Source organism: Syzygium oleosum, unplaced genomic scaffold (assembly GCF_021117445.2).
Source record: "Syzygium oleosum isolate NSW1041296 unplaced genomic scaffold, Sole_v2.1 Sole_v2.25, whole genome shotgun sequence".
NCBI classification, from domain to species: Eukaryota; Viridiplantae; Streptophyta; class Magnoliopsida; order Myrtales; family Myrtaceae; genus Syzygium; species Syzygium oleosum.
Window position 1 is genome coordinate 4,796,555 of NW_026607509.1, and position 27,555 is coordinate 4,824,109.

Genomic DNA, 27,555 nt, shown 5'->3' on the forward strand with positions numbered 1-27,555 from the left:
GTTTTTGAACTGGACATTTTAATTCCAAGAAAAAATTGAAAATATGGCGATATTGCTTGTCGAAATTAGCTCCAACCCCTGTATTTTCAACACCGGCATTGCTTATTGAATTTGGCAGAACTACCTAAGGTGGAAACCCATAGAGTCTTTCATAAAGTGTGGTTCCCTCATATTAAATGAAGACCATTTCGAGGGGAAAGAAGTCCTCGAACGACAGAAACAATATCATGGCTCTTTCTTAAAGCTCCATGAATCTTCAAGCCTAAGCTGCCAACATCGCTGTACCGAAAAATTTCATGCATAAGACCATATGGAGAAAACCGGGGTGAGTGAATTTGGGCATCAAAAGTTGTGCATAAAGCATTGAACTTTTGCTGTTTTAACGTTGCCACTTTTCTATTGTACCGAAGAGGAGAGACAGAGAGAGCATAGAACTATGCCGATTTCATATTGGGAAAGTTGCAAAGCTCATCCAGTCATCACCAGTACCCAAGCTTTGATGCTTTTGGAACCAGATAAGACAATCATAAGCTCCAAAGTTATCTCTCATGCGTGTGTTTCACTTTAGCTTTGCACCAACAAGCATCGAATATCAGAAATAGCATTATGCCGCCTATTGCAAAACAGGGAAGAAGCTCTCCAAGACCTGTTTGTCATAATAAACAAGCGGGTCCAAGAGTGGCTTGTTCCCCAGTATTGTACACGAAGGAAGGAATCCCGCGCCTCAACATTCCCTTAAAGATTGCATAAAGAGAACCCGGTGGTCAGCATCTTCTCGCGAGTTTAATACCAAATTCGAGCAAGACGACACTTAAATTTGACCTTCCAAAGACAATCATCCCTAATGGCGTGGCAGGTGGGATCCCGCTAATCAGGAGTAGGAGGAGTCTTTTCCTTATAATAATTAGCTGTCTTTAGATTATATTAGTTTATCTGCTCTAACGATAGCATAATGTTTACAGTTGGCACCAGCTGAAAATCAGCAGCGGCGCCTGAATATTCGTCTTTTGACCTAGGAAAGCCCCTCCTGTGACTAAACGAATGGCTCGCTTTTTTCCCTCACTGACCCAACATCATTGCCTTGTTAAATCACCTTTTCAGTTCTTTAATCCCACATATGGAAGTGTGTAGGCTTCCCCTTTATATTATTTGTTCAGGCCGAAGGAAACTTCGGCTGGCTTTAGACCGGCAGTCGTAGTCTACTTGTCGGTTTTTCCCGGAATATTGGCGTCGTTCATTTAGCAGCAGTAGCTCTCAGATGTGCTGAGGAAGGTTTGATAATTTGGCTCCAAGTGCTGTCGTTGGTTTGGTATCTTTCGAAGACAGCTAGGATGGGGTGAGGGAGCTATCTCGCTTCTTCTGCTGTATGGAGATTCTCTATGGCATAAGGGCAAATCTCATTCTTCCAGATTTTCGCACGTTTTTTATCGGTCCGGTTACCCCATTCGTGCGACCATTGCGAACAATGTCTCGATTCCGATAGAGACAGAACAGACATGACTGTACCCCGTATAGTGCAGGTATGTCCAAGCAATAAAACGAAATAGCCACTGACTAAGCATAAGATGACTAAACATAAGATGCCGCATTCAGACCCAAAAAAAAAAAAAAAACATAAGATGCCGCATCATCCCCTATAAAGTGGATATAAGTGGGTTCGTATGAGCACCGCCTCGAATGAAAGCTCGGCAAAGGATGTTATAATGTCCTACTACAAATATCAGTGTTACCGATACTGTACCTTTTTAAATGCATTCGAAAAGTGAGTACTGCTAGCACAGGAGCTTCACGCCTTATTGATGCTCGGACTTAAATATGGTCTTTAGACATTTCGAAGCTCTCTGGCTGATATAACTATATGACTGTATAAGTTAGGCATTGTTCGCTAATTTGAGTTCTCAACAATTTCAGCCCCTTGGATTATCTTTTTAGAAAAAGGCATTTAAAATGGGCATCAACAATGGCACGATTAAGTAACAATTACAAGGCTTAGTAACTGGAACATGCTGGACAAAGGGATGATCTGTGCAAAGACACGGGCAGCTGGGTACACCCAATTAATTTGTTTATGCATCGTTCGTTAAGGGTACTTCTATCAGACTGAACAGGTTATACAGTTAACAAAGAGTGTCAACAAAATAACTAGGTGACCCATCTTGCTCGCCAATAATACCCAAATGCTCATGACCCAAGAAGCAGAAGAGTCACTTCAATAAACCCGCATCTTAGATGAGTCCAGCTCCGAAATCTAATTTATGAGAGGCAAATGGACTAGGCCTACCACTCCAAGATTGAGGATATGCACGAGCTGCCTTCCACATTAAAATGAGAGCCACGGACCTTGATTGAGCTAGAGTGAGTTCACGCATCATCAAATAGCATGAATCACAAACACTTAAAACGATGATATGGCTAGGCTAGTGATCAAAATCACTTTATGCAGTACAGTATCCACCGAATGAAATTGCTATCGCGTTGCCCAAAAACTATCTTTGCTCACAAGACTCGTATCCAACATTTTAGAGGGAGGAATTCCAAATAAAATAAGGTGATGCATAGTCATAACTATCTACCGTCAGTCGTTTGTACAACCTGGAAGTATCAATTGGAACTCATTCTTTGGAATCAAGATTTTCATTCTGTAGGTACTTAGAAACGCCATATACAACAGTTCCAGCAACAAACAGGCCAACCGTCGGGGTGAAAGATGGATACAGATACTTCACGAAAAATTTATCCCACTCATCTGGCAAGAAGCCTGTAGAGTCGAGAGAGAAACAAAAGGTTAGATTCATGAACTGCATTTTAATGCTTCAGATCAATATCTTGGTAAGACTGGGAAAGTTGCATGTATCAACTAGAGAGGAAAAGGTTGACCGCTTTTTACATGCAAAAGTCACCCAAGAGCAGCACATTCTTAACTAACCACTTCGCTGAAACACATATTCACGCGAAAATTCTAAGAAAGAAAAGACACCAAAAAGGTGAAACAAGAAATAGGGCAAAGGCGAAGGCAACGTGAAAGGGGCTTTAATGAGTAGCTTGGACTGTCACCGAGTTTCTTCCTTCAGATCTATATCAATGCAAATCCGAAAATCCACTAGTTCCCAAATGCATGGAACAAGCTCACGGGTTAATGAATGAAAAGAACAAAAATATAGAAAAAGAGAAGCTCCAAGAAATGTCCTACTAAAACCTTCCAACCAAGATTATGGCACAGCATACCAAATAAGTCGATGGAAGCATATGATTCAGACCAAGCGCACCAACAGCAATCACTACAAACACCTCATATTCATGAACTTTTAAAGAATTATCAGCATGAACATGATAAATTGCTTCTTTCCTGTCATTCCAACAAAAGCATAATAGTTGAAAAGAAAGATATCCAGAGAAATTTGGAGGATAAACGTGGTCACAGACACTGGCTACTTAAACAGTAGAAAGGGGGTGACACTAAGCTGATGCTAATCAAATCATGATGCCTGGATATTTATCACACACTAATTTGAAAAATGTCTAGTAAGAAGTGCCCTTAAGACAGTAATTAAGGAAAAAAATCTGAAAGTAACAGTCAAGACAACTTGAAAATTGAAATTTGAAGCATTACAAGAAAATCATCCAACTCAGATAGAAAAAGCGACACTTCCAAAAGTGCATTTAATAAGTTTAAACAAGTTCCCTAAGAGCATTCTTTATCATTTTCGAATTGATTAAGCCAATGGAGCCAGTACATGCAGTACACCGGAGCATGTTTGCCGTTGTCCAGCTTCAGCAACACAGGCAAAATAGCATGCGATCGTGCTCATGTCTTGTGTTAATTTTCGCATTTATTGAATAGGCCAAAGCAGATGTAGAGGGGGAAATAATAGGTTATAATCCATGTGTTGCACTTTCGACTCTCTTGTCGGCCATTGAGAGCGGTAGAGCCCTTGAAGAGGACTGCTTCTGGCATATTCACCATGAACTAAGAGATCATTGATTAGCCTTAGCTAGCAGATTCTTAGCACTCAATATTGATAGATAACAATCACTCACTTGCTCACCATCTCTTTCTTTTTCATCAGCTCAACATCTCAGTCAATGTGTTCACTCCTTTCATTCATCTTTGAGGTATTCATTGTATGAAAGTAAATGCTGTATGGCATATGGGTCTGGGGACACTTGATAAATATCCCTAATTTTTCTCATTCATTGAATAAAAGCAAATGCTGTATTCCATTTCCCAAACATTCTCTACACCCCCTTATCAAATGTAAAATCTTTAAGAAGGTCTTCACTTATATAGCGACTCTACTTATTCAATGGGAAACAGAATGTAGCTTTTGAGCACGAATCTAAGGTCAGTTTATGCCAATTGGACTTTATCCAGAAGTGTGCGTTGATACACAAGGCCAGCATGCTTCTTGCTTTGGTGCATCCACTCTAATTTCAACTATATGCCTCTCTCTAACAGGACATCTCACCCAAACTCAAGGTCAATCTACTCGATCAAGTACAAATTAAACGACCGATTGAGCAATTACGAAGAAATTACCCGAAGCCGCGAGAGCAATGCCCTCGACGAGGATGATTCCACCAAGAACTAACCAAGCAAGAAGGAACGCACTCTCGTTCCTCCTCTGCTCCTCCGCTTTTCCCTCGTCCTCCTTCGAAACGAACGAAGGCTTTTCGACCGGCGTCCGCCTGATGATCGACGCTCTCTCTCTCTTCCCTCTCAGTTTTTTCTTGCCAGCAACCGCGGCGGAGCTCGGTTTGCTCGAAGACGAAGGGCTCGAGCCGAATCCCAGCCTCGGCGACGCGGACTTCTGGGGCGGGGCTGCGGTGGGGGACGGCTCGTCGGTCCCGGCGGTCGAGTTCTCGTCGCTCGACGGGCTTTGACATTTGACGGCGAAGCTTCTTCTCGCGGCGGCGGGAGAGAGGCGGAGACGATGATGGAGTTCGCCGGCGAAGCAAGGCGGGGAGTGCAGAGTCATCGCCATTTCTGTTACGGTTTTTCAGTTGGTTTGGGAGTTTTGTTGGGGTGGCTAAGGTTGCAGATAATTACACTGGGCTCCCTCCTAAAGTCCGATAATGACACTAGCCCCACAATTGTGTTGATTTATTTTGATTTTCGTCCATTAATTTGGCGAATTTGTTTAAACTTCCTGATCCTGTTGGCTGTTGACACGTGGGTTGAGCCCATTTGGATATCCCATCAGGCTAATTTTGGTTATTTTTCAAAGGATAAACTGCGGTAACTTATATTAAATAAAAGCCCGATTTTTAATATCTAAAAGCTCGATTTTTAATATCTAAAAGCTCAATAAAAAAAGCACTATTAGCCCTCGAAATTCTATGGTGTGCGCGTTGAGGTTCCAAACAATTTTTTGGCAAATTAAGATCTTGAATTAAAGTATTTCTCATCCTTGATATCAAACTATATACATAAACGATGGCCTGACAATTCATATTTAAATTTGATCGGATCCATAATAATATTAATTCAAATATTATCCTGAATTCAGGATAAATGGATCACAGAATTTTGCTAAAATGGGAATGAGAATTCATAGGGTTGATTCGCTGCATCCGACTTAATTGATTGGATTTGACTATCTGAATGAATTAATTGAAACATGACGTCAATTATCGTGGGCCAAAATTAAAAACTCGAGCTGTTTTTTTTCCCTCGAAAGGAGAAAAATCAAAGGGCCCGAAAGCGAAACGCGATTGGCCGGTCACTCGAGGTCCGGTGACGGGCCCGTCGCTCGAAACCCCCCACCCGGCGCCGCGCGCGCTTCAGTACGGGTTCGCGGGAAGCACGTTACGAAATGGAATCCTTCAAACTGAATAACCGTCGTGTCATCCTCTCAACGCCCCCATTTCTCGAGACCACTTCCTCTCTCTCTTTCCAGATCAAAGATGTCTCGAAGCATCTCCTCCAAGCTCTCCCTCTCTTCTCCTTCTTCTTCTTCTGCAGCATCGTCGTCACTCCCTCCCACTAATAACCTATGATCAATGAAGATCGCGGCCCCGCCGATCCTCCCCGCCTCCCATGTCGTCGACTCTAGAAAGCCAGGAGCCTCCGGCGACGCCGCCGTCGGCGTCCACCCCGCCGTCCGCCGGGGCCAAGCTGAGGAAGATCCCTCCGATCCCCGTCCGCCGCAGGGCGTCCGAGGCCGCCGACGATAGCGGCGGCTGCGGGGACGATCGCGACGGCGAGCCTGATTCGTCAATGCCTGCGCCTCGCGTGCCTAATTCGTCAATAATGCCTGCGCTTCTCCCGTCGTTGCTAGGGTTGAATCAGATCAAGACGAGATCTCCTCCGCCGTCGAACCTCAGGTTCTCGTCGACGTCCGTGGGCAACGAAGGGCGCAAGGAGAAGGGATTCAAAGCGGTTGACGCGAGGCCCAAGAGACCGGTTCTTCCACATCTTAGGACATCTTCCGAGGGCGAAGGTGAGTGCCGAGTAGTTATCGGTGTTTAGATTAGGCTTTGCGGATGGAGGTGTTTGCTGCGATGTTTGTCTATCGGCATTTTTAATGCGATTTTACTCTCGATTGTTCTGTTCGGTCATTGTTCTGATTGACTTGGAGGAAGTTTGTGTCTGTTCCTCATTTGCCTGAGTTGAAGAGTTGCTGTTGTAGGGAAAAAGGTGCTATGGAATCAATCGAAATCGTTTGACAAGCGACCATCTCTTAATCCTGCTTTGGAGGTAAAGAGTCCTCTTAATGATTTGTTTCTCTTTCTTGTTTTATGCCTGTCCTTGGAGAGTAACACGAACTCAACTTTGTCGCGATTTGCTTCGCTGCTTCCGTTAGGCTCATCATGCAGCTTTTGCTAAAGAAATACAGTCTCCTCGTTTCCAAGCCATACTGCGGCTTACAAGCGGCCGTAGGAAGAAGGCACCGCATATCAAGAGCTTCTCTCATGAGCTTAATTCAAAAGGGGTTAAGCCATTCCCTGTTTGGAAGCCTCGTGCATTCGCACACATGGAGGTACCGACACCAGCTTTTGGGTATTCTGTTCTCTTTAGTCCTTCACTTCCCTAAGCATTTCCCGGTCATTACTTCTATAGCCTTTACTTGCCTTGATAGCAGACTTTTTACATATTTATATGATTTATTCCTTATGCTGTCTGCAGGAGATCATGGTTGCAATCCGTGCTAAGTTTGACAAAATGAAGGAAGAGGTTAATTCTGATCTAGGTATTTTTGCTGGAGATTTGGTGGGTATACTCGAAAAGTTTTCAGGAACTCATCCTGAATGGAAAGAGAGTTTGGAGGATTTGTTGGTTATAGCAAGCAGGTGTGCGAAGATGTCGCCCAATGAATTTTGGATTAAGTGCGAAGCCATCGTCCAGAACCTAGATGACCGGCGTCAAGAATTGCCAATGGGGGTCCTTAAGCAAGTCCATACCCGCCTTCTTTTTATCCTCACTCGATGCACAAGGCTCGTGCAGTTTCAGAAGGAAAGTGGCTATGAAGAAGACCACATTTTGGGTCTTCATCAGCTTAGTGATCTTGGAGTCTATCCAGAGCAAGTTTTGGAAGCTTCACAGAATGACTTCAGCGGCCCATTAAGCGCTAAGGAAGGGAAAGGAAAGCAGATGAAGAAGTCACGTGGTCGGGAACAAGGTGTTTTAACTTCAGCACATGTTGAACTAGAAAACAATTTAAGTAACGGGGGTGATGGCATTGAAGTCAGCACCGCTAAAAGCATCGCTTCATCGACTAGTAGCTACAGAATGTCTTCTTGGAAGAAACTTCCTTCTGCTGCTGAGAAAAATCATAAAGGCTCTGATGCTGCTGAAACTCCTTCCAAAGATAAATCTGATCGGTTTGAAGGTAAAAATGAACCGAGAATTGACGGTGATTGTCATATTGACAATCTGGAAGCTCTAGTTGGCCTTCCCGAAAGTTCAGAGGGATTCATCGGAATGAAAAAAGTTTCTTGGGGATTGACATATGAGAATCTGATGATCTGTCGTATTTGTGAGGTAGAAATTCCTACGGTACACGTAGAAGAGCACTCTCGTATATGTACAATAGCTGATAGGTGTGATTTGAAGGGCTTAACTGTAAATGAAAGACTCCAAAGAGTTGCAGAGACACTCGAGAAGATATTAGAATCTCTGACACCTAGAAGCACACCTAGAAGTGCAGTCTCTCCACGAGGAAGTCCCCATGCTGCCAGAGCAGATACATTATGCATGCATGAGGAGCTAGATCAGTTGTCACCCCAAAAGAATGACCTGTCTTCCCGCTACTCTCAAGACATGCTCGAGTGTGTCCCTGACTCTCTTAATGCTTCAGTCATGGATAGTTTGAAAGCTTCACGTGACATGTCCTGTGAAGCTCATTCTTTGATGGTTTCTGGTCTTGGTTCGAAGACTTCCTCAGGGGGAAGCTTGACACCACGCTCGCCATTATTAGCAACATTGACAAGCCAAATTGAAATGCTGCTGAATGGAGGAAAAATCTTGTCAGAACATGAGAATTCTCAGCAGGTATGCAACTATAGACACTTATTTCAGAGTCGAAGCCTCTTTAGCTCTTCATATCTCCTGCTTTATGAAGGAGTTATATCAATAACTTTGCTGGCCACAGCAATGACCCATGAACACCGAGTCACGCCAATTATTCCGCTCTTATGTTCCTTAATCAATAGTTGCACTAGTCTTTCCAGACCAGGTGATTCCCTTCTACTAAATTTGTGTAAACCCAATTCTATATTTCTTTATTTGGGAGATTATTTGACAGATAAACAAGCTTCTGGATATTGCTCGTTCTGTTGCAAATGTGAACACCCTTGAGTACAGTACACTGGAGTATATGCTTGAGCGTCTAGAGGACTTGAAGTACGTCATCCAGGACCGAAAGGTTGATGCTCTTGTTTTGGAGACATTTGGTAGACGGATAGAGAAGTTACTTCAGTGAGTATACACTTAATGTTTCCTTTTGGGTTTCCAGTAATAGCAAAGTTGTGAATTGGTTCAGAAAGTTTGACTGTAACCATCTTGACACAAGCAAAAAGTGTTGTTTTTCTTCTTTTTTAATGCACTCTGAAACCGACTTTAATGTCAGCTACTGTCCTCTAACCTGCGCAGGGAAAAATACGTACATCTTTGTGGACAAATAGAAGATGAAAAAGTGGATAATTGTATGGATGATGAAGAGAGCTCGTTGGAAGATGATCCCGTTCGCAGCCTGCGTGCAAGCCCCATTGGTACAAGTTGTAAGGATAGGACATCCATAGAAGATTTTGAGATTATAAAACCCATTAGCAGAGGTGCATTTGGACGAGTTTTCCTTGCTCGGAAAAGAGCAACTGGTGATTTATTTGCCATAAAGGTCAGGATATATCATCCTTTTGGCAATTTGAAGAGGATATCTATGCATATGTTGCATATATGCCTGTTGAACTGGGCAGATACATCATAAATTTTGTGACAAATAGAATATTGGAGATACCATGCATCATGTGCTGCTGAACTTCTTGTTGTTTCTATGATTTTTGTGAGTCACTTGTTACCGTCTCCTGTGTACTTGGAGTCAAAGAGATTAATCATTTAATGTTATGCGCTCTCTTGCTGTATTCCTTTATCTTGATAGACAGAGAGTGTTCGCCCAAATAATCAGCTTGCTAGTGCATGAAATTGGCTTAATTTTCAATGCATTCCCCCCTGCAATCATTGAGAATGACATCAATCACTAGACATATTCCAAGAAAAACCTTATTTTAATCCACCATAGACATCCTTAAATAAGTTCAGTCCACTAAAGCACCTAAATTTATTATCTTCTTGGTTCATTCGGTACATTCACCACCCTAGTAGATGTAAGAGGTACCTGATAATGACTGAAAGAAAAAAGAAGATACCTGAAATGCACATATGTCTAGTGTTTGCATTTACTTATTTGATTCTCAAAAAGCACTCAATTTGTTAAATGGCTAAAAAGGACAATTAAATTCAGAGACGCCTTTAAACATGTCTATTCTGACAGGTTCTTAAAAAGGCTGACATGATTCGCAAGAATGCTGTCGAAAGCATTTTAGCTGAGCGTGACATCCTCATATCAGTTCGCAATCCTTTTGTGGTGAGCAGTTCTCATAGTGCTGGTTCACACTTTCTGAAAATGCATAGTTTCTGTGTGTAATTTCTAATGTACAAACTGTTTTTCTTGGGCAGGTTCGTTTTTTCTACTCTTTCACATGCAGGGACAATCTTTATTTAGTCATGGAGTATTTAAATGGCGGAGATCTTTACTCTCTGTTGAGAAACTTAGGCTGCTTAGACGAAGATATGGCTCGTATATATATAGCAGAATTAGTAAGAACGTGTTGTTATACAAGCTTCAACTCCTATTCCCCTATGCCTACTGTGTAGGTAATTGTCTCACGAGCAATACACTCTTCAGGTTCTTGCTTTGGAGTATCTGCATTCACTAAATGTCATTCATAGAGACTTGAAGCCTGATAATTTGCTGATCGGTCAAGATGGACATATTAAGGTCAGTATATTTCGATTTTTAATACTGAAGTTTTAAGTCCTTGCCTTGTATTAAAATTTGTTTGTTCTTTGGTTTGCATAGCACAATAAACTGTTAGTCATCTGTGCGTAGTTCCTAAATAGTTCAAATTAGAGCAGGCCACATATGTATAATATCTCAGCTAATTATTCTATTCCCAATCATGCCAATAGATAACTAATGACTTCAAGCAGTAGACTAGAGGAAGTTTGACGAGGTCACATATTCCACTTTTCCAGATGGTGTGATGCTGAGAGCTCACAATCCCATCATTGCCTAAGTTTCATAAAGTTTGTGTTTCTTGTCTCACCTGACTAGGAAAAAATACGTAGCTGAATCCACTTGATTATCATGAAGTGGCATTTTTTTTGCCTCTAGGGATGTTTGTCTCTCTAATCATAGATGCCGGCAAATAAATTTAATGAGAAGTTGTTGTCATGGCTATCTAAATCATGTCTGTTACGAGTTGGAACAGCTGAAAACTGGATTAGTCTTCTTTTCGACTTTGAAAAGATTGATTCTGGTTTCCTTTTACTGCAAAACCACAAACTGTTGGTTTTCTTTGGTCAGAACATGAGCAGCTTCTTCATTGTGCTCTGAAATGCATTAACATTAGTTTACAGAATTTGAATCTACAAGCTCTACATGATTTCGAATATATATGCCTGTCTTTGTCTTTCTGAGATTTAATGCCAGTTTTGAAGTTGCATTCTCTTTTTCCCTCAGCTATGACACACTAAGATGTTTCTCCTGGTCTCATCTAGACATCAAGAAAATATGCTTGTCAATGCTTCCAGATCCCTGTACTATCATTCAATTTACAATCTCCTGTTTGGTCCTTAGAGACTCTGCATATTGTTCCGTTGCTACTTGTTTGGAAACTTTTAACACATCCTCTCAGACTGCCTTGTTCAGTAACAGTCTGCTGTATCTAATCCTTTAATTACAGTTGACAGACTTTGGGCTTTCAAGGGTTGGGCTTATCGATAGCACCGACGACTTCTCAGGTCCACCAGCTTGTAATGCAGTATTTTTTAATGATGATGAGCCAAAATGCCCACATTCAATTAAACGAGAACAGAGGAAGAAACACTCGGTAGTTGGAACACCGGATTATCTAGCTCCAGAGATTCTTTTAGGCATGGGACACGGTATGAGATTATAACTGACTGGTTCAGAATGTATGTCACCAAGTGGGGAAAATTTAATTATTCCTTTGCAAAATTTTCTGTTTATCCAGGTGCAACTGCAGATTGGTGGTCCGTCGGGGTCATTCTTTTTGAGATGCTTGTGGGAATACCACCATTCAATGCAGAACATCCACAAGTATGCTACTAGGCTAAAGGCTTTAGGGAAATCGATGGTTTTGGACTTTGTTTCTTTTGGTATTTCTGTCCAATCCATATGCTGCTGCACAGATCCATCAAGATAATAATTATCAATGCTTTTATTCCCAAGGCATAAGGAAGGAGGGTGATATTTTAATGTTCTTGGATCATGTCCCTTTGATTATTGAGGAACTTCAAATGAATTCGGTAGCTGGTGAGCTGAAGTTGTTATATGGATAGTACATGTGGAATGCTGTAATTGCTTCCGTATAGGCTTTATAACTAAGTTTGTGGATTGCCTCTTAAAGAGAAAGAGTTTGTGAGTTAAGAATATATCTCCATTGCTGCTGAGTCACTTGCATCATTACTTCTGTTTATGACAAGTTTTTAACCCTCTCATTACTTTGAAAACATTCACCTGCATTCATTTTAGTAGGCTTATCTTGTGTTTGTGGACAGTTTTACTGCATTTGTAAGTCATTCCATTTGACAACGTTGTTTACCTGGACATTCACTTTTCCAGTTGCTCTCTTGATTCTATGGTCTTTAAAGAGTAACAGCAATCTATTTTTTAATCATCCTGCTTTTGTTCATGCTTTGATTCTATATTTGGATGCTATTGTAATTACTTGACGTTGACAAACGTATAGTCAATAATTTTGCTCACGGCTTATTTTGTGTTGCAGAAAATTTTTGATAACATCATAAATAGAGACATACCTTGGCCGAAAGTCCCAGAGGAGATCAGTTTTGAAGCATACGATTTGATCAATAAGTAAGATTGCGCGATCCATGTTACAATTTGCTCCATGCTTCTTCTGCTTTTATCTGAAGTGTCAGTCAAATTTTCTTTTGTGAAAGGAAAAGGTCATTGTTTGGAGGGTATCCTGCTCACCATGTCTTCCAACCATTCGAGCACCAAATCTAGATGAGACCCTCCGTTTAAGGACTAAATCTTTAATTATCTCAGATGACTGTCTTCACCTCTATGAGACGGTCATTTCATATAGATTTCTCCCCCACCATGCGTCTAATTAACAAGTTGTGCTGGAATTAGTGTTGGATTTTAAATACTATTCTTTTGGTCCCTTTATTCAAAGTTGCCTTTAGACGCCCTAACTAATGAACTCCATTTTGGTCGCTTTTCAAACAGATATGGATTAGTCTGCATTGGCCATATTTCTACCTCAATGATCAACTGATTTAAGTTTTTAAAAAAATTTCAGATTGCTCATTGAAACTCCAGTTCAGAGACTAGGTGCAACTGGAGCCAGGGAGGTAGTCTTCAGAAACTGTTAATCTAAATTTTCCTTGTACTGCAGTTCTTGTGAGAGGGAACACTGAGTGAATCTGAAACTTTTTCGGCAGGTGAAGAAGCATCCCTTCTTCAAGGATATAAATTGGGATACACTTGCAAGGCAGAAGGTTTTTTCCCTATATCTTATGTACATCAAGAATTCCTAACATGTGGAGGAGTATCACGACTGTTCTTTTACTGCAGGCCATGTTCATACCATCAGCAGAGCCACAAGACACCAGTTATTTTATGAGTCGTTATATATGGAACCTAGAGAGTGAAGATGTTCAAGGAGGTAGTGACTTTGACGAAATGAACGACACCTGCAGCGAATCATGCAGCAGCAGCTCATTCAGTAACATGCCAGATGAAGATGTACTTCTGCTTTCATTTTCATGATATTCCTCTCTGAATCTGCGGAGGCCATCAGTCAATGCACCATAAAAAATTAGCCTAAATTTTCTTTTTGCCCACTAGAAGTAGAAACATAGCCTCATTTTACTCGGGACATTTTCTACTGAAGATATGACTTGGTATAGAGAGGTTTCAACCTGATCAAAGTGCACATGCCAATCCGCACCTGAATTTCTGTGCCAATTCAGTTTGAACTGAGTAAATGGTACTCAACAATATCAATCTAACCTGAAATAATTAGGATTAAACTGTATTACTAGTTTAGCTTCATTGCAAGGATCAAATGTGCAAGAATTGAAAATCAAATAATGTGTTGTTTTCTCTATTTCCCCTGAATATAATTCCACCGGCTTTGATTGTGCCTTTTGTTTTATGCTTGTAAATCAGGGAGACGAATGTGGAAGTTTGGCAGATTTCAAAAGTCCTGCTCTCGCCGTGCAGTACTCATTCAGCAACTTCTCTTTTAAGGTAAGATCTTAACAGTGCTGAAAAAATGTGCAACAGCTCAAGACATCACAAATGTTCGGAATATGCATTTTATGAATGTCAGCAGCAAAAAGGGGAAGTGATATTAATTCGACTTTAACATAAGTTTGCAATTGACAATCCTAAGTTGCTGGCATCAGGGTTTTAGGACTATCATCATCAATATCATTGATATTGTTATCATTGTACTACCTCGAGTTACTTTTTGTATTTATTTTAAATTAAGGCATAATATGGAATATGAACACTATCCAGCTAAAGCTAAAAAATGTTTTCCACATTGACAATTCATCCTTAAAGTTATATGTCTCCACCTGCAGAACTTGTCTCAGCTGGCTTCCATAAACTATGATTTGATGGTGAAGAATAATAAAGATGCGCCAGAAGTTCCCAAACCATGCATTCCTTAAAGCCCTCCTGGGAGAATTAAGGACTACATCAGAGCATGATTTTCCTATGAGGACAATGGTTTTGGCAGAACCACTTGATGAGTTGTTCATCTGAACTGAGGTGATGATTCCTTTTGCGGATGAAACCTAGATATTCTGAAGGGTTAAGTTCAACACTATCTGCCTGGTATTTTTCCTAAAGGCGTAGAGGGACTGAGGATGAATTCTCAATGCTGCTGACAGCAGTACTCATCTCATATTCGAGCCCTGGGATTGTGACGACATCGTGGTTGTGTATATATAGAAGCATGATCCACCGAGTGAGTGAAATTTTGTTCTCCACTAAGTTAAAATGACATCGTTAACATCATATATAGCAGTTGTAGTTTTCCGCTTCTGTTGATACATGTAAAACAACAGAGCTCTGTTAATGTTAATACTTCTTCCTTTTGTACAACGTCAAATTCTTGCCTCGACCGAACCCATCATGGACTGAGTGATAATAACAGTTGGATGATGTGGGTCAATATGGGACCTATAATCACTGGCGTGAATTTCAGTTGGTCTATGGTGGATGGATCAAGTATAGGCAAGAAAATTACCCTACATTAATAAGTTGTGTCCAAACGTTGTCTCGTTCTCTGAGCTGCACAGGACTAAAATTTTGGTATGTTTATGCATTGAAGGACACAAAAAAAGTAGATTCATGCTTTCAGTCACTTTAAATTGGTGGGGATGCGGAATAGTAGGTACTGTTAACTGATAAACTGCCTAATAGTTTCTTTTGTCCAATGACGGATCTGTCTCAGACTAAACGTACGATCAAAATGTGTGGGTAAAGTATTGGGCGAGAAGTTTTGGTTGATCAAGGATTCAAGATCCAATGCAGTTACGGCAATTTCGGCAACTAGATGTGGTTTTCCAATATCGGACTGAAACATAGATACGAGTGAGTGTTCCTGCATAACTGAATCGTGGTCCAGTACTGGTCCGGTCCTGGTCCTTGGGAGTGGGGAGGTCACTTGGAGAATTTTTTTGGTGTAAGCTGAGGCCGGCTGGCCGTCGATATCGCGAAAGATCATCGAAGTAAAGACAATACGGATTAGCTATTCATCAAAGTCATAGCCTATGTGATTATCCCACTTCAGCTTTGGAACCATAACACAAGATTTAGCTGTTTTGACTTCCAAGCTAAAGCTTCTGAGCATGTTTTGGCTGTTGACCTCACACGTTCCTCGTGCATTTACAACACCATCACCGTTCACATCCAAGTTGTTGTCCATCCAACTTTTCGATTATTGGCGTTTATATGCTTGAATTAGGCCCAAAAGCAACCAAAGGCCCGGAGAGACAAGACGAATTGGGCCTCTGGGCCTTTTGCCTTTGTTTAAATGGTGGCACCCGGGACCAAAATGACTCCCGGAGATACACTGCCCAGTGTCCCCCCGTCCCCACCACATGTTCGACGATATTCCTCAGTGAAAAGCAATAACGCCCTTTAACCGCCATTTTCAGCTGCCGAGCCAAGGAGATGTGGAGGCGCGTTGCTTCGCTTTCCTCGTTGATCTTCTCCTCTAGACAGCCTCTCCGTGGCCAGGTACTTCCGTTCCTATGCGACGACGCTTTTTAGTTTTTTTGATCTTTCGCGTCGCCGGTCGGGCCACTTTGTTCGATCTTTCAGCCCCCCGCATGGTGGCTTCAATCTCACGATCCCGAATTGGAAATGATAGTTCGCATGCGCGTACGTACCTGCTCCGACGATGATTATCGTCCCATCTGAAGTGCGTGTTGCGTTGCGTTTTTTTCTTTCTTTTCGCGCCAATTTGACTCGGATTTTGTCACGACGGAGCTTTGGGCGTCGCTCGGCACACGCTTGATCTTAATCCGCAAGCCTAACGTTTGACAATCGCACTGGTGGATTACGGAAATACGTTTTGCTAGAAAGCCTGTGAACTTGAGGAATACGGAGTTTCTGGAATGAATTTGGGTGATACGAACGGTAGGCACGCTCTTGTTTCTAGTGTATTAGCGAGGATTTGATGTGATCCGTGTTTGTAGCAGCAGCAGCAAGCAGCTGATAGCTTGAGATATGCCCGGGCTTCTGGAATTTGGGGGCATAAGCTTTTTCACTTTGTATGCTCACTTTGTTGTTCTCTTGGAATATGGATTCTCCATGTGATTTTTTCTTTTTGGACTTGCCTTTGGCTACCTTTAAGCAGGGAGCATATTCATTGAAGGCCCGGGAATTTTTCTGTGCGGAGCCCTTCAAGGTACTCGTTTACTCTGTCTAATTTGTTTGAGATGTTCAAATACTGGGTACATAAATTCGTTCGGAATTAGCGCCATCATTTTGAGATAATGCTTTGGATTACGTAAAAATTGTCTCCCGGTCAATGTCACTGGGCTGGTTCATCGTTCTTCTCATCTTCACCCTTAACTTCTTTTCATGTATGCGGAACATCTATGGCGTCATTTGTTCGTGCCTAATAGATATGGGACATAGGTATTGAAAAGGATCGACAGAGAATGCTGGTTGAATCAACTGATTCTCTCTCTTTCTTTAAATGCCTGATAGTTGACAGCAGATTACCACAGAATTTGCGGCTATTATATTGTCAATGCATATGCTTGATTTGTTGATTATTGCATTTCCCGTGTGTGTACTCCTCTGAGGTGGATGGGATACGCAAGAATCTTCACATGCTAGACTCAAAACTCATTTGTTCCAATTGTTGATGGCAATTCTTCCTTGGATGCAGGGGGAAGGTTGTCCGTCAAAAGAGAAAAATCTATTTATAACCTTTGTCCTAGGTAAGCTAGTGAAGAGCTCACTTTTATATATGTGCTCTTTTTCCTGATACATGCACATTGTTGAAAGAACAAAAGCGAAAAAGAAAGAAAACAGAGTAAGTAAGAAGAAATCTGAGGTAAGTCATTCTCATTCTGGAGTGGCACACTTTTCAAGCTACAATAAGAAGGAATAACACTGGAGAAGAATCGATAACCATAATAGCAGGACCAGCCTTAGCTAAACCGTATGGCAGCATTTGCAGTGGATTTTCATCTATCGTCCCATAACAATAGAGATGGGTCCCGGTGATTCATCTTGAAAACTTTGGATACTATATCATCTCAATAGCATGGTTGATATCCTGTCAAACCAAATGAAATGCTCAGACATAGTTATTGGATGTGTATGTTTTGTACTGTGTAGGTGGCCCTGGAAGTGGAAAGGGCACTCAATGTGCAAAAATCGTCGAGAACTTTGGATATACACATCTAAGTGCTGGAGAATTGTTAAGACAGGAGATTGCTTCAAACAGTGAAGATGGGTAATGTGTCTTATTCTCTATGTTAAAAATGTAGCGTTGATATTAGAAATGTTCTTGTTAATAAGTGCCCCTAGCTAGTTAAGTTAACTAAAAATCGAAATAACACTCTACAGATGCTTTGAAAATAGAACAATTACACATTTTGGTAAAGTCACTTACCTCAAATAGCAAATTTCAAATTTCCAAAGCAAATTTAATAAGCCTTAACAAAGGGACCAAAGGGGCTGACCACAAAAAAAAAAAAAAAAAAAAAAGGGACCAAGGGGCACACTTTAATATATTCCTATTAGTAATATTTGTACAACTTACTATTCAGGGCCATGATTCTTGACACGATTAAAGAAGGAAAAATCGTTCCTTCAGAAGTGACAGTGAAATTAATTCAGAAAGAGATGGAATCTTGTGATAATGGTAAGTTTCTCATCGATGGCTTCCCACGGAATGAGGAGAACCGCATAGCTTTTGAACAGATTGTAAGTTCTATTGTCCATTTTGTCTCTTAATGTCATCTGCTAAACAAACTTTTTCTTTACTCCTTTCATTGGAATTTTATTTGTCATTGAGACCTCTAAGTCAAATCAGGAGGATCTCCTTGAGTTTGTAGTCCATTCACAAATCTATTATGCAGACTAGAGATTAGGGGTCAAAGTCTTAACTAGGCAGATATAGTTTTAACTATTGACTGCGTCTTGAACTACAGATTGGAGCTGAACCAAACATTGTTCTTTTCTTTGATTGTCCTGAAGAAGAGATGATAGAGCGGGTTTTGAACCGTAATGAGGTGCTTGTGTTTTCTATAGTGATATTTCAGTTTGCAAAGGCAATATGGAATGGCTTTACTGAAAGTTTGCTTTCCGCAGGGCCGAGTGGATGATAATATTGATACAATTAGGAAACGCCTTAAAGTGTTTGCGGCTTCACATCATCCTGTAATCGAGTATTACTTGAAGAAAGGAAAGTTATACAAGGTAGTTATTGAGTTTTTAATCACAACCTTTTGGTTTTGCATAGAACACTAAGGAGCTTGTTTACGTTTTCCTGCACATAGTAAAACAGTATTTTGTCGAAGCATTTCCATTTTCATTTGGTAAATTAATTTCATGGTTGGGTTAGTATTTCTGCAAGATATTATTATTCTAGCACATTCATAGAATTCATTGATAAAGTTGATATAATATTGAGCGCAATGACGTAAAAAAATTCATATAGCCCATTGCACTTTATGGGACAAGGCTACAATTTGTTGTTGCGTTCATGGAATTCATTGCTTGCAGATTGATGCTATTGGAACGGAAGATGAGATTTTTGAACGAGTTCGACCTGTGTTTGCTGCATGTGAGGTGGGTTTTGTTTGGTCTGCTTCGCGAACTGGCTTTTGACATGGTTTATCTTCTTTCTTTTTTCACATTAGCAGTTTTCTTCAATTCCATGCGTCACCAAATGTGATTTTATTGCCCTGGCACCGTGCTTGGAAATTATGTCAGATAATTCTCTTTTACCTTTTTCTTGTTACAATGTCAGAGAATTCTCTGTCGAGCAACTTTGCAACTAACTCGTTCACATTCATTCTCATAAGTTGTTCATATTCCTTTTTTTATGGGACAACTGTATGCTTGCTGTTGGGACTCGTTCACACTTGTTCACACTCATAAATTGCAACGTACGAGTGTCTTGGCGATTGTCTTCAATGTATGATCTCCACGTTATGATTTCTAATGCTGGGATATGATCATTCTCTTTTTATCTGATGCAGGGAGCACAATGAAGCTTTGTCTGTGCTGTTTGCAAAGTTCCCAGCGGAGATCTCAGATTCTAATTTTTGGTTGATAAAGAGGCAGCTTTTGCCTCCAAGGGAGATTCTTCTTTCCTTGAAACTTCTTTCCACCGCATTTGTCACAATGGTTGTATATAGCCCTTGTTTAGACAAACTGCATAACGCTTGCAAGGTGTTTACCTTTGAAACCGGGTTAAAGAACAGTTGCCGGAACCATCCGGTAGTCTATGCAAGATGAATCGAGATACACACCTTTGCTACCAATGCTCACAATTTCTTTCAGATGAATTATGCTCAAATTCGATTCTATTGCCAGAGAAAAGTTTTGTTAGGCCAATTATGGGCCCATGAAGAGCTAGGCTGTTTTCCTTCATAACTTGCAAAAGCTAGCAGCTAAGACGAAAGGAGGACGATTCTTCTGGCCCACTGAATGATTGTCCTTTGTGCTCAATTATACACCCTCATACAGTTGGAGCTGCATGATGACATGGTTGGAGAGAGCTTGGAGCCATCGACCCAGACAGCAGTGTCGGAGCCACTAGATCATCCTATCCATTGCTATTTTGCTTTGCAATGCAGGCCTCGTAAAGTTGAGAAGACCCTTTCAATATGGAGGAGAGAGAGAGAGAGAGGCCACAGTCTGCTTCGGAAACCGGGGGACTACAGCCGCCGTACACATGACAAGTCCACAACAGGTCCGACAACTGTCTGTCTCTAATACGTATAAAATCCAAGCCTGCACTAGGAACAATAATTTTTTAGAAAGAGCCGAATCTAGATCTGTAGCTAATCCGACACAAACACCCCGGTGCTTAATAATGCAGCAAATGGGGCGATGACCCCGCATGAGTCAAATGCAGACAAATGTCTCCGAATTTATTCCGGGTTATGTCGGTAGGCAAATTTAACGGGCTCGCTTGCTCTCTCTCTCTCTCTCTGTTCACAACGTACCCAAAAATAATTGCACGCCATCTAGAAAGTCCGAAACATTTGAACGTCTCGACTCCTCAATTTTGTGCTTTGATTGGGGGCTGGCCAGACAGAAGACATCGTTGAATTTTTTTCTTCCCATTATAATATATTGGCACATCACCCAACACTCGTGCTTATTACTGTTTTTTCTTGGCTCTAGCCGTCGGGTCCTAGCCCATCTATGTTGAAGATTTGGCCCGTTTTTTGAGCCAATGACTTTTCTCAAGCTTTATCTTTTCCTTTATTTAATTTCGTTCCATGGAATCACTCTACTCGGTAGCCACGATAAAAAAAATGATTATAAGGTTGAATTCGAAACACCTTCTCATCTCGCCCCTCCGACTCTGTAGCACTTGGAAAAGTTATCGAGTGTCACATAGGATACGCACTAGCTTGATAAGGCAGAATAGCCAAAAGATATACACATAGTTATCCCATTAATAAAAAAAGTGGCTTTATGTAAAGAAAGACTATGTGAGTAGGTCGTAATTTAATAAATTGTATGCATAGTTTCTTCTTAGCAGGTGACAGTTTACATTACTTTCGTACTTGGTGGGACCACCGTGCGTGAAAGATCATAGACTCCCCGTCCTCTCACTATATATGCAGTGCAACCCTCGACCTCCCCATCTTACTCCAACCTCCAATTTCGCCTAAACAAAGTCATCTGAGAAAATGGCAAGACCCGGCCTTCTCTTCCTCCTCCTGGCCTCGACCTTCGTCGCATACTTCATCTCTTCCACCGCCGCCGCCACCCCGTCTTCCTCCTCCGCCGCCGGCACCAACTTCATCAAGGCGTCGTGCAGCGCCACCAGCTACCCGGCGCTGTGCGTCGAGTCCCTCTCGGCCTACGCCGACACCGTCAAGCTGAGCCACAAGGAGCTGGCCCAGGCCGCGCTGGCCGTGAGCCTGGCCAGGGCCCAGGCCACGAGGGACTTCGTGACCCGGTCGGCGAGGCTGAAGGGTCTCAAGGCCAGGGAGTACGAGGCGGTGAAGGACTGCCTGGAGGAGATGGGGGACACGGTGGACCGGCTGAGCAAGTCGATGACGGAGCTCAAGGGGATGGGGTCGAAATCCAAGGGCCAGGACTTCGTCTGGCACGTCAGCAACGTGGAGACGTGGGTCAGCGCGGCACTCACCGACGAGAGCACCTGCATGGACGGTTTCTCCGGCAAGGCCACGGAAGGGCGGCTCAAGACGTCCTTCCGGACCAGGCTCGTCAACGTGGCTCAGGTCACCAGCAACGCCCTTGCCCTCGTCAACCGCTTCGCCTCCAAGCACTGAGCTTTCTCGGGTCGGAGTCCTAAAGCGCCGTCGTCGCCGTCGTCGTGGTCAATGTTGTTGCTGTTTTAGCTTTGGCTGATGGTGAGAGTGAGAGAGAGTGTGGTAATGTTTTGGTCGTGTGTAAGTAATCGGTGCTCTGATGGTTAATGTAAGGTCACAGAGGGTATAAAATCACTACACTATAGTTTAAAGTGTGTTCTTAAATCCATAATCGTTTCTCGTCCATTCCCCAGCGACGAAAAAGTTAACCAAAATGATTAGCACTGGAGACTTGAATTGGTTGGATACTGGGAGAGATGGATTGAAGTTATTTCTCCGCCATTCTCGCACCAATTTCCGAAGAAGTTGGCTAAATAATGAACTACAAGAAAAGTCCACTTGATATGACGTATGATATGCAGCTTTGGCTGGCCATGCTGGGTCCACCTCACTTAAGAGTTCTCGCGGCTGTTTATGTGTTTGGCTTGCGGACTGATCGACATCATCGTGTCTGTCCAGCTCACCATCTACCCAACTTGAACAATTGACCCGGATTCTCATTTTATGTAATAAATTGAATGTTCACGAGGGTTACTACTGTATTAGGTAATCACCATAGGTGAAGCGAAAACTGATAATGGCAAGCACGTATAAGAATATTTAACCAGGATCTGCTATTCGGACAGTTTGGAATTGCTGGTCTACCGAGAAACTAATGGCCACGCTCAATTATTGATCCAACCAAGGTACAACTTTCAGTCGCACCCAGATAGAAAGATAGATAGAGATGCTTTTCGCGAACCATAAGTAAATATCGATCTTAATACTTTGTCGGTAATAAGAAAATGACGGAGCGGTCCGTGTGAATCACACGACAGTTAAGCCATGGATATTTTGATTTTATATGGTCTGCAAGTGCACTGATTCTATTATAATGTCTAGAGAGCGCCACGCAACGACGGTTACCCATTAAGCAACAACGATATCATCTTTAAACTCGGACCAGAAATCACTTACTATCAACAGAGAGATCATCATGTCATAACCTTAACTACGAATGGCTCGACGTATGATCATACATACAACGCTTGGTATATTGCTCGTGATTCATAACGAGCACTCCAAGTCGCACGTCGGACCGACGTTGGAGACATCATCCCCTCAATCACGGCTGAGGGCCGGGAACTGGTGGGAGTGTGAAAAGAGCGGAGGAGAAGAGAGGTCCACCACGTGGGGGATGACTACCGAATGGTCAGTAGGTCGTTGCCATAAACAGTAAGCCTGTACGACAGAAAGATGAAGTGTCGGGAGAGCAGTTGAGCATGGGGAAAGCAAAAGTCACATGCGTTTCCCTGACATTTTTGGGAATGCCGAGAGCATAGCTCTCGCACTGGCCCCACCCTCTTTGTTTTCTCCAAGACGAAATATCTGCCTTGCCTCCTCATCTTTTTTCCTTGGGTACAGCAAAATCTCTCTCTTTTTCTTTTTCTTTTTTTCTTTTTTTTTTTTTAAATTTTCCCCGAGAGTTGAGGTGAATATTTTCGTATTTAAATCAGTCATCGCCCGCCTTTTCATTTATAACTAAATTTATACGTGGGTGGTGTTTATGTCGGGCAATGGAACTCGTTTTAGTTTTCTTTCGGATTAATACCACGAAAAATCTTAAATTAATATATTCGTGATAAATTTATCTTAAATTAATTTTTTAATTATCAAAAGCCCTAAATTGGTACGCTTGTGATAATTTTATCTTTCACTAGTTTTCGTTAAATTTTACTATCAAAATTTTTGAGTTAGATAACACGTGCCAGTTGACTAGTGTACCAATTTAAGATTTTATCCTCTGTTTGTCACAAGTGTACCGGTTTATAGTTTTTCGTGATATTAATCCAATTTAACGAAGGGTAAATTTATCGTAAATGTACTAATTTGGAGTTTTTGGAGGTCGAAAAATTAGTTTGGAGTAAATCTGTCACAAGTATATTAGTTTGGGATAGATCTATCATAATATATTGATTTGAGGTTCTTCGTGGTATTACCCATTTTCTTTCTTCTAGTTAGCTTGGTTTTTGGCCGACTCCAACCACAAGAAACTTCACATTTTCCCACCACGAACTCTTTATGTTTGAGTTTCAAGTGTGGAAATCAAAGGGAAGTTTCATTTCGTACGGGCACCAAGAAACAGGGCATGCGGATGGTGTGGCTTTTCGTACAGAAATATGAATGGGGATTAGCTTTTTGACTAAGCGCACCATCACTAATCACAACTTTTGCCAAAAGAGCTTACTTTAGGCTATGACATGGTTGGGCGGTTCCGTCGATTTACATTAACTTTGGCCTAACTCTTTGGGTTTGTGATCGGGTCGGAGTTACGAATACAATTACCAATCGGTGGAGTGCGTTGTCCACGTAATTTCATGAAACTTCGTGGGATGTTTCACGATCACAATGTCCAGTTTACCAGCTAAGATATACTTCCTTACGATGGTGAAAAATCAAATCATGGGCATAGTAAGTCATCGCTCCTCAAATGTGTACCTTTGGATGTTTCGTCTTTCGACAGATTGTCTGATTTCTCTCTAGAGCAGGCCCTGGCCCGTCTGAAAAGAGTTCTCTAAAACTCAAAATGGAGGCCCATCGGATTGAACTTTCCCCACCGCCAACGGGGAACATTCCGTCGCCTGTGAACATCCCACCTAATCTAGTCCCACATGTATTAACGTCTCTTTTCTTTGGTTTGATTACATAAACAACTTAACACTAATTTTCTATGCTGTTATTGTATTTACCAGTAGACTAATTATGTCAAGAATGTCGTATTGGGGGAAAAGAAGGCACCAGGGGTCCCCGATTTTTTTTTTCAAATATTTTAATCAGATCGTCGAATTATTTTTTTTTTAGCAATTGAGTCCTTAAAGTATATTTATTTTTTTGTTTGGGTTGGTCGTTCCGTTGATATAAGGACGGAAATGCTGATGTGGACTAACAAGTAAGTGTCACATTAATGTTGACTAGATGAATTGGTGCTTACATGTAAATTGTAGGTGATGAACAGAAATAAATATGAAATATTTTAAATAAAAAAGAAAAACACACCCAAAGATAGAGAGAGGTGGTTGAGGGTGGCTTTGACAATGCCCATGCATCGACAAGGGCCGCCAAGCCTGCGCCGATTGTTGCCGAGATTAGGGTACCCCAGACATGTTTGGTCAGGTTGCATGACCCCGGTGCGGGCCAAATTTGGCCTAGGTTGCACCACTTGAGCCAGATTTGGCCCGGGGTTATGCAATCAAGCCAGGTGACTTGTGATCCTAATCATCAATTGCCGGGGTCACACGATCCTCAGAGTCGCCTAGTTGGGACAGCTTAAACCAGTCGATAAGAGTCTTTTTATTTTTTATTTTTTATATGAGGATAGGTAGAGAAGGGGAGAAGGAAACAATGCTAAAAATTAGGAACCTCTCCATCCCACATAATTGAATCTTAAGTTTAGATTCCTACACCATTCGACCCTTTGAATTTGTTTGATTCGAAGTTTCAAACATTAATTCATTCCTCCTTCAAAAATTTAAAATAGTAGTTTGTTTCTTTGTGAGATAATGATATAAACAGTTTCTGAATTTTGGTTTAATATGTAATGTAGCGCTGAACTTTAACTTAGGCTCCGTTCGTTTGCCGAAAAATATTCTCCTTTTGGAAAATATTCTCCCGGAAGTCATCTTCCTGGAAAATGTTTTCCTGGTTTAATATGTAATGTAGCGCTGAATTTTAACTTAATGTGTAATGTCATCCCTAAACTTTAAATTTCTTCAATATTGTTTCTGAATTTTTGGTACATGTTAAATTTAATCCTTGAATTATATGAAAATATTCAATATTATCCTTTTATTAATTAAAGTTCAGAGATAACATTAAACATTTTTATACAATTCGGGGACTAAATTGGACACGTACAAAAAATTCAGGGATCACATTGAATAAATTAAAAGTTTAGGGACGGTATCACTCATTGGCTTAAAGTTTGGGAAAATTACCAAAACAGTCCTAAACCTATTGTAATTGTGCCAATTCAGTCATAAACCTTTTTTTTGTACCAATTCAGTCCTAAATCTTTTGCATTATGGCATTTCAATCCTACCAATTTTTGCTGATGTTAGGCGGTGTGCGTGACAATTTTTAAATTTTTTTTTTTTGAATTTTTTATTAATTTTTTTCCTTCATCTTCTTCAGCCTCTAGCCAGTCGCCATGCTGATGTGGACTTGGGTGGCCAGCGAACGCTAACGTGGCAATTTTTTTTCGAATTTTTTTATTCATTTTTTTCTTTTTTTTTTCCTTCATCTTCTTCAACCTCCAGCTAGTCGTCGGACTGGCGACTGGCCAGAGGTTGGGGCCGGCGAGGTCAGCCCCACCGGCTGTTGGCGAGGTTGGCCTCGCCCAACAACGGCAAGGACGAGCCTCGCTAGCCGGTTGCTTCAAGTGAGGCCTCGTCCTCGCCAGCAACGGCGAGGTCGAGCGGCCGCCCTTGCCTGACCTCGCTAGTTGCGGGCCAGCACGGCCGCCCGATGACCTCGCCGTCGCTGGCGAGGTCGGCCTCGCTCGAAGCGACCGGCGAGGACGAGACATCACCAGATCTGGCGAGGCTTGTCTTCGCCGGCCGCTGGCAAGGTTAGCCTTTCCTAGGCCGCTGGCGAGGTCGGTCTTGTCTTTGATAGTTTTAGGACTGTTTTGGTAATTTTCCCGTTAAAGTTTAGGGATCACATTGAACAAATTAGAAGTTTGAGGATCAAATTAAACCAAAGTTCTAAGACCATTTGTATCATTTGCCGTTTCTTTATTTGTTTGCAGACGCAGAGTGTGCACTTCCGCTTGAATGTAACTAAGCATCCACGGTGTGTTCTTGAATGAGTAGGGTATATAGATGTTTATGGCCAATGCATGCCTCCTGATGTGCGAAGAAATTGGATTAGCATCCTGATACAGTTTGCCTTGTGGCTGGCATTCCAGCAATGCAGGATCCTTACCGCAATTATCATTGCTGCCGACAAATCTGGTCTGAGATCTTGAACATTAAACTTCTTGAATTTTGTTAATAGCTGGACTTGCACATGAGAGCTCCATCAACTTCAAATCATTGTAATGACACGTATATAGGATTTTCTTTCCATACTGCCAAAACTGCCAAATTTTTATGAGTGTTGGTACGTATCAAAAAATGTTGTTAAAATAATGATTGGTGGCTATTTTTTTTTTCGGGTAACTTGTTAATAAACTTACTAACACTTTTATGAAATAATCAACTTATATTTTAAAGTTTCCAAATTAGTAATATTTGTACTAACTTAGCGATTTTTATTTGCATAACTTGCTAAACCTTTGAATAAACTAACTCTTTTAGAAATTACAAACCTAGAATGATTTACCAACTTTTGTCAGATTAAAATACTAACAAATTTTGAGGTAACAATTTTCATTTGAGTTACCTATTGGCGTTTAAATGTTTTTAATTTACTATTTTTTAGGATTAATATTATGAAAAATCTCAAACTGGTACAGTTGTGACAAATTTACCACAAAATAATTTTTTGACCACCAAAAATCACAAACTGGTACATTTGTGACAAATTTACTCAAAAATAATTTTGTGACTACCAAAAACCCAAAACTGGTACACTTGCGACAAATTTACCCTTTGTTAAATTAGATTAATATAACGAAAAATCACAATTGATAAATCTGTGATAAACGGCAGGAGAGAACCCAAAACTAGTACACCCGTCAACTAACA

At 41.3% G+C, this 27,555-nt stretch overlaps 4 protein-coding genes across 11 annotated transcripts; 3 read left to right on the forward strand and 1 right to left on the reverse strand.

Annotated features, from left to right (window-relative positions):
• Positions 1–2,421: 2,421 nt before the first annotated feature.
• On the reverse strand, positions 2,422–5,014 carry LOC115690918 (protein LPA2). Its single transcript, XM_030617414.2, has 2 exons — positions 4,538–5,014; positions 2,422–2,758 (listed from the first exon to the last, which is right to left on the reverse strand). The coding sequence occupies exons 1-2, from the start codon at positions 4,980–4,982 to the stop codon at positions 2,613–2,615; spliced, it is 591 nt and encodes a 196-aa protein (XP_030473274.2). The 5' UTR covers positions 4,983–5,014; the 3' UTR covers positions 2,422–2,612.
• Positions 5,015–5,724: 710 nt separating this feature from the next.
• On the forward strand, positions 5,725–14,955 carry LOC115690915 (probable serine/threonine protein kinase IRE). The gene is made up of 17 exons (XM_030617413.2): positions 5,725–6,440; positions 6,630–6,697; positions 6,804–6,980; positions 7,127–8,491; positions 8,745–8,917; positions 9,092–9,335; positions 9,990–10,082; positions 10,175–10,315; positions 10,404–10,496; positions 11,464–11,665; positions 11,755–11,840; positions 12,529–12,617; positions 13,069–13,120; positions 13,211–13,267; positions 13,344–13,514; positions 13,941–14,021; positions 14,360–14,955. Exons 1-17 carry the CDS (start codon positions 6,038–6,040, stop codon positions 14,447–14,449), a joined length of 3,585 nt encoding a protein of 1,194 aa, XP_030473273.2. The 5' UTR covers positions 5,725–6,037; the 3' UTR covers positions 14,450–14,955.
• An 884-nt stretch (positions 14,956–15,839) lies between these two features.
• LOC115690958 (UMP-CMP kinase) lies at positions 15,840–19,798 on the forward strand. Of its 8 annotated transcripts, none has more exons than XM_030617470.2 (9): positions 15,840–16,025; positions 16,645–16,698; positions 17,188–17,239; positions 17,643–17,760; positions 18,077–18,233; positions 18,461–18,541; positions 18,621–18,728; positions 19,035–19,100; positions 19,514–19,798. In XM_030617470.2, exons 1-9 carry the CDS (start codon positions 15,960–15,962, stop codon positions 19,523–19,525), a joined length of 714 nt encoding a protein of 237 aa, XP_030473330.1. In that variant the 5' UTR covers positions 15,840–15,959; the 3' UTR covers positions 19,526–19,798. The 8 variants fall into 8 exon arrangements, with proteins under 8 accessions (XP_030473330.1, XP_030473332.1, XP_056158766.1 ...); XM_030617472.2 differs by having other exon boundaries at positions 16,648–16,698; XM_056302793.1 differs by lacking the exon at positions 17,188–17,239 and adding an exon at positions 16,353–16,427 and having other exon boundaries at positions 15,975–16,024; positions 16,648–16,698.
• A 1,326-nt stretch (positions 19,799–21,124) lies between these two features.
• LOC115690961 (21 kDa protein-like) lies at positions 21,125–22,103 on the forward strand. The gene has a single exon (XM_030617476.2). The coding sequence runs from the start codon at positions 21,182–21,184 to the stop codon at positions 21,788–21,790; it is 609 nt and encodes a 202-aa protein (XP_030473336.1). The 5' UTR covers positions 21,125–21,181; the 3' UTR covers positions 21,791–22,103.
• The last annotated feature ends 5,452 nt before the right edge of the window (positions 22,104–27,555 follow it).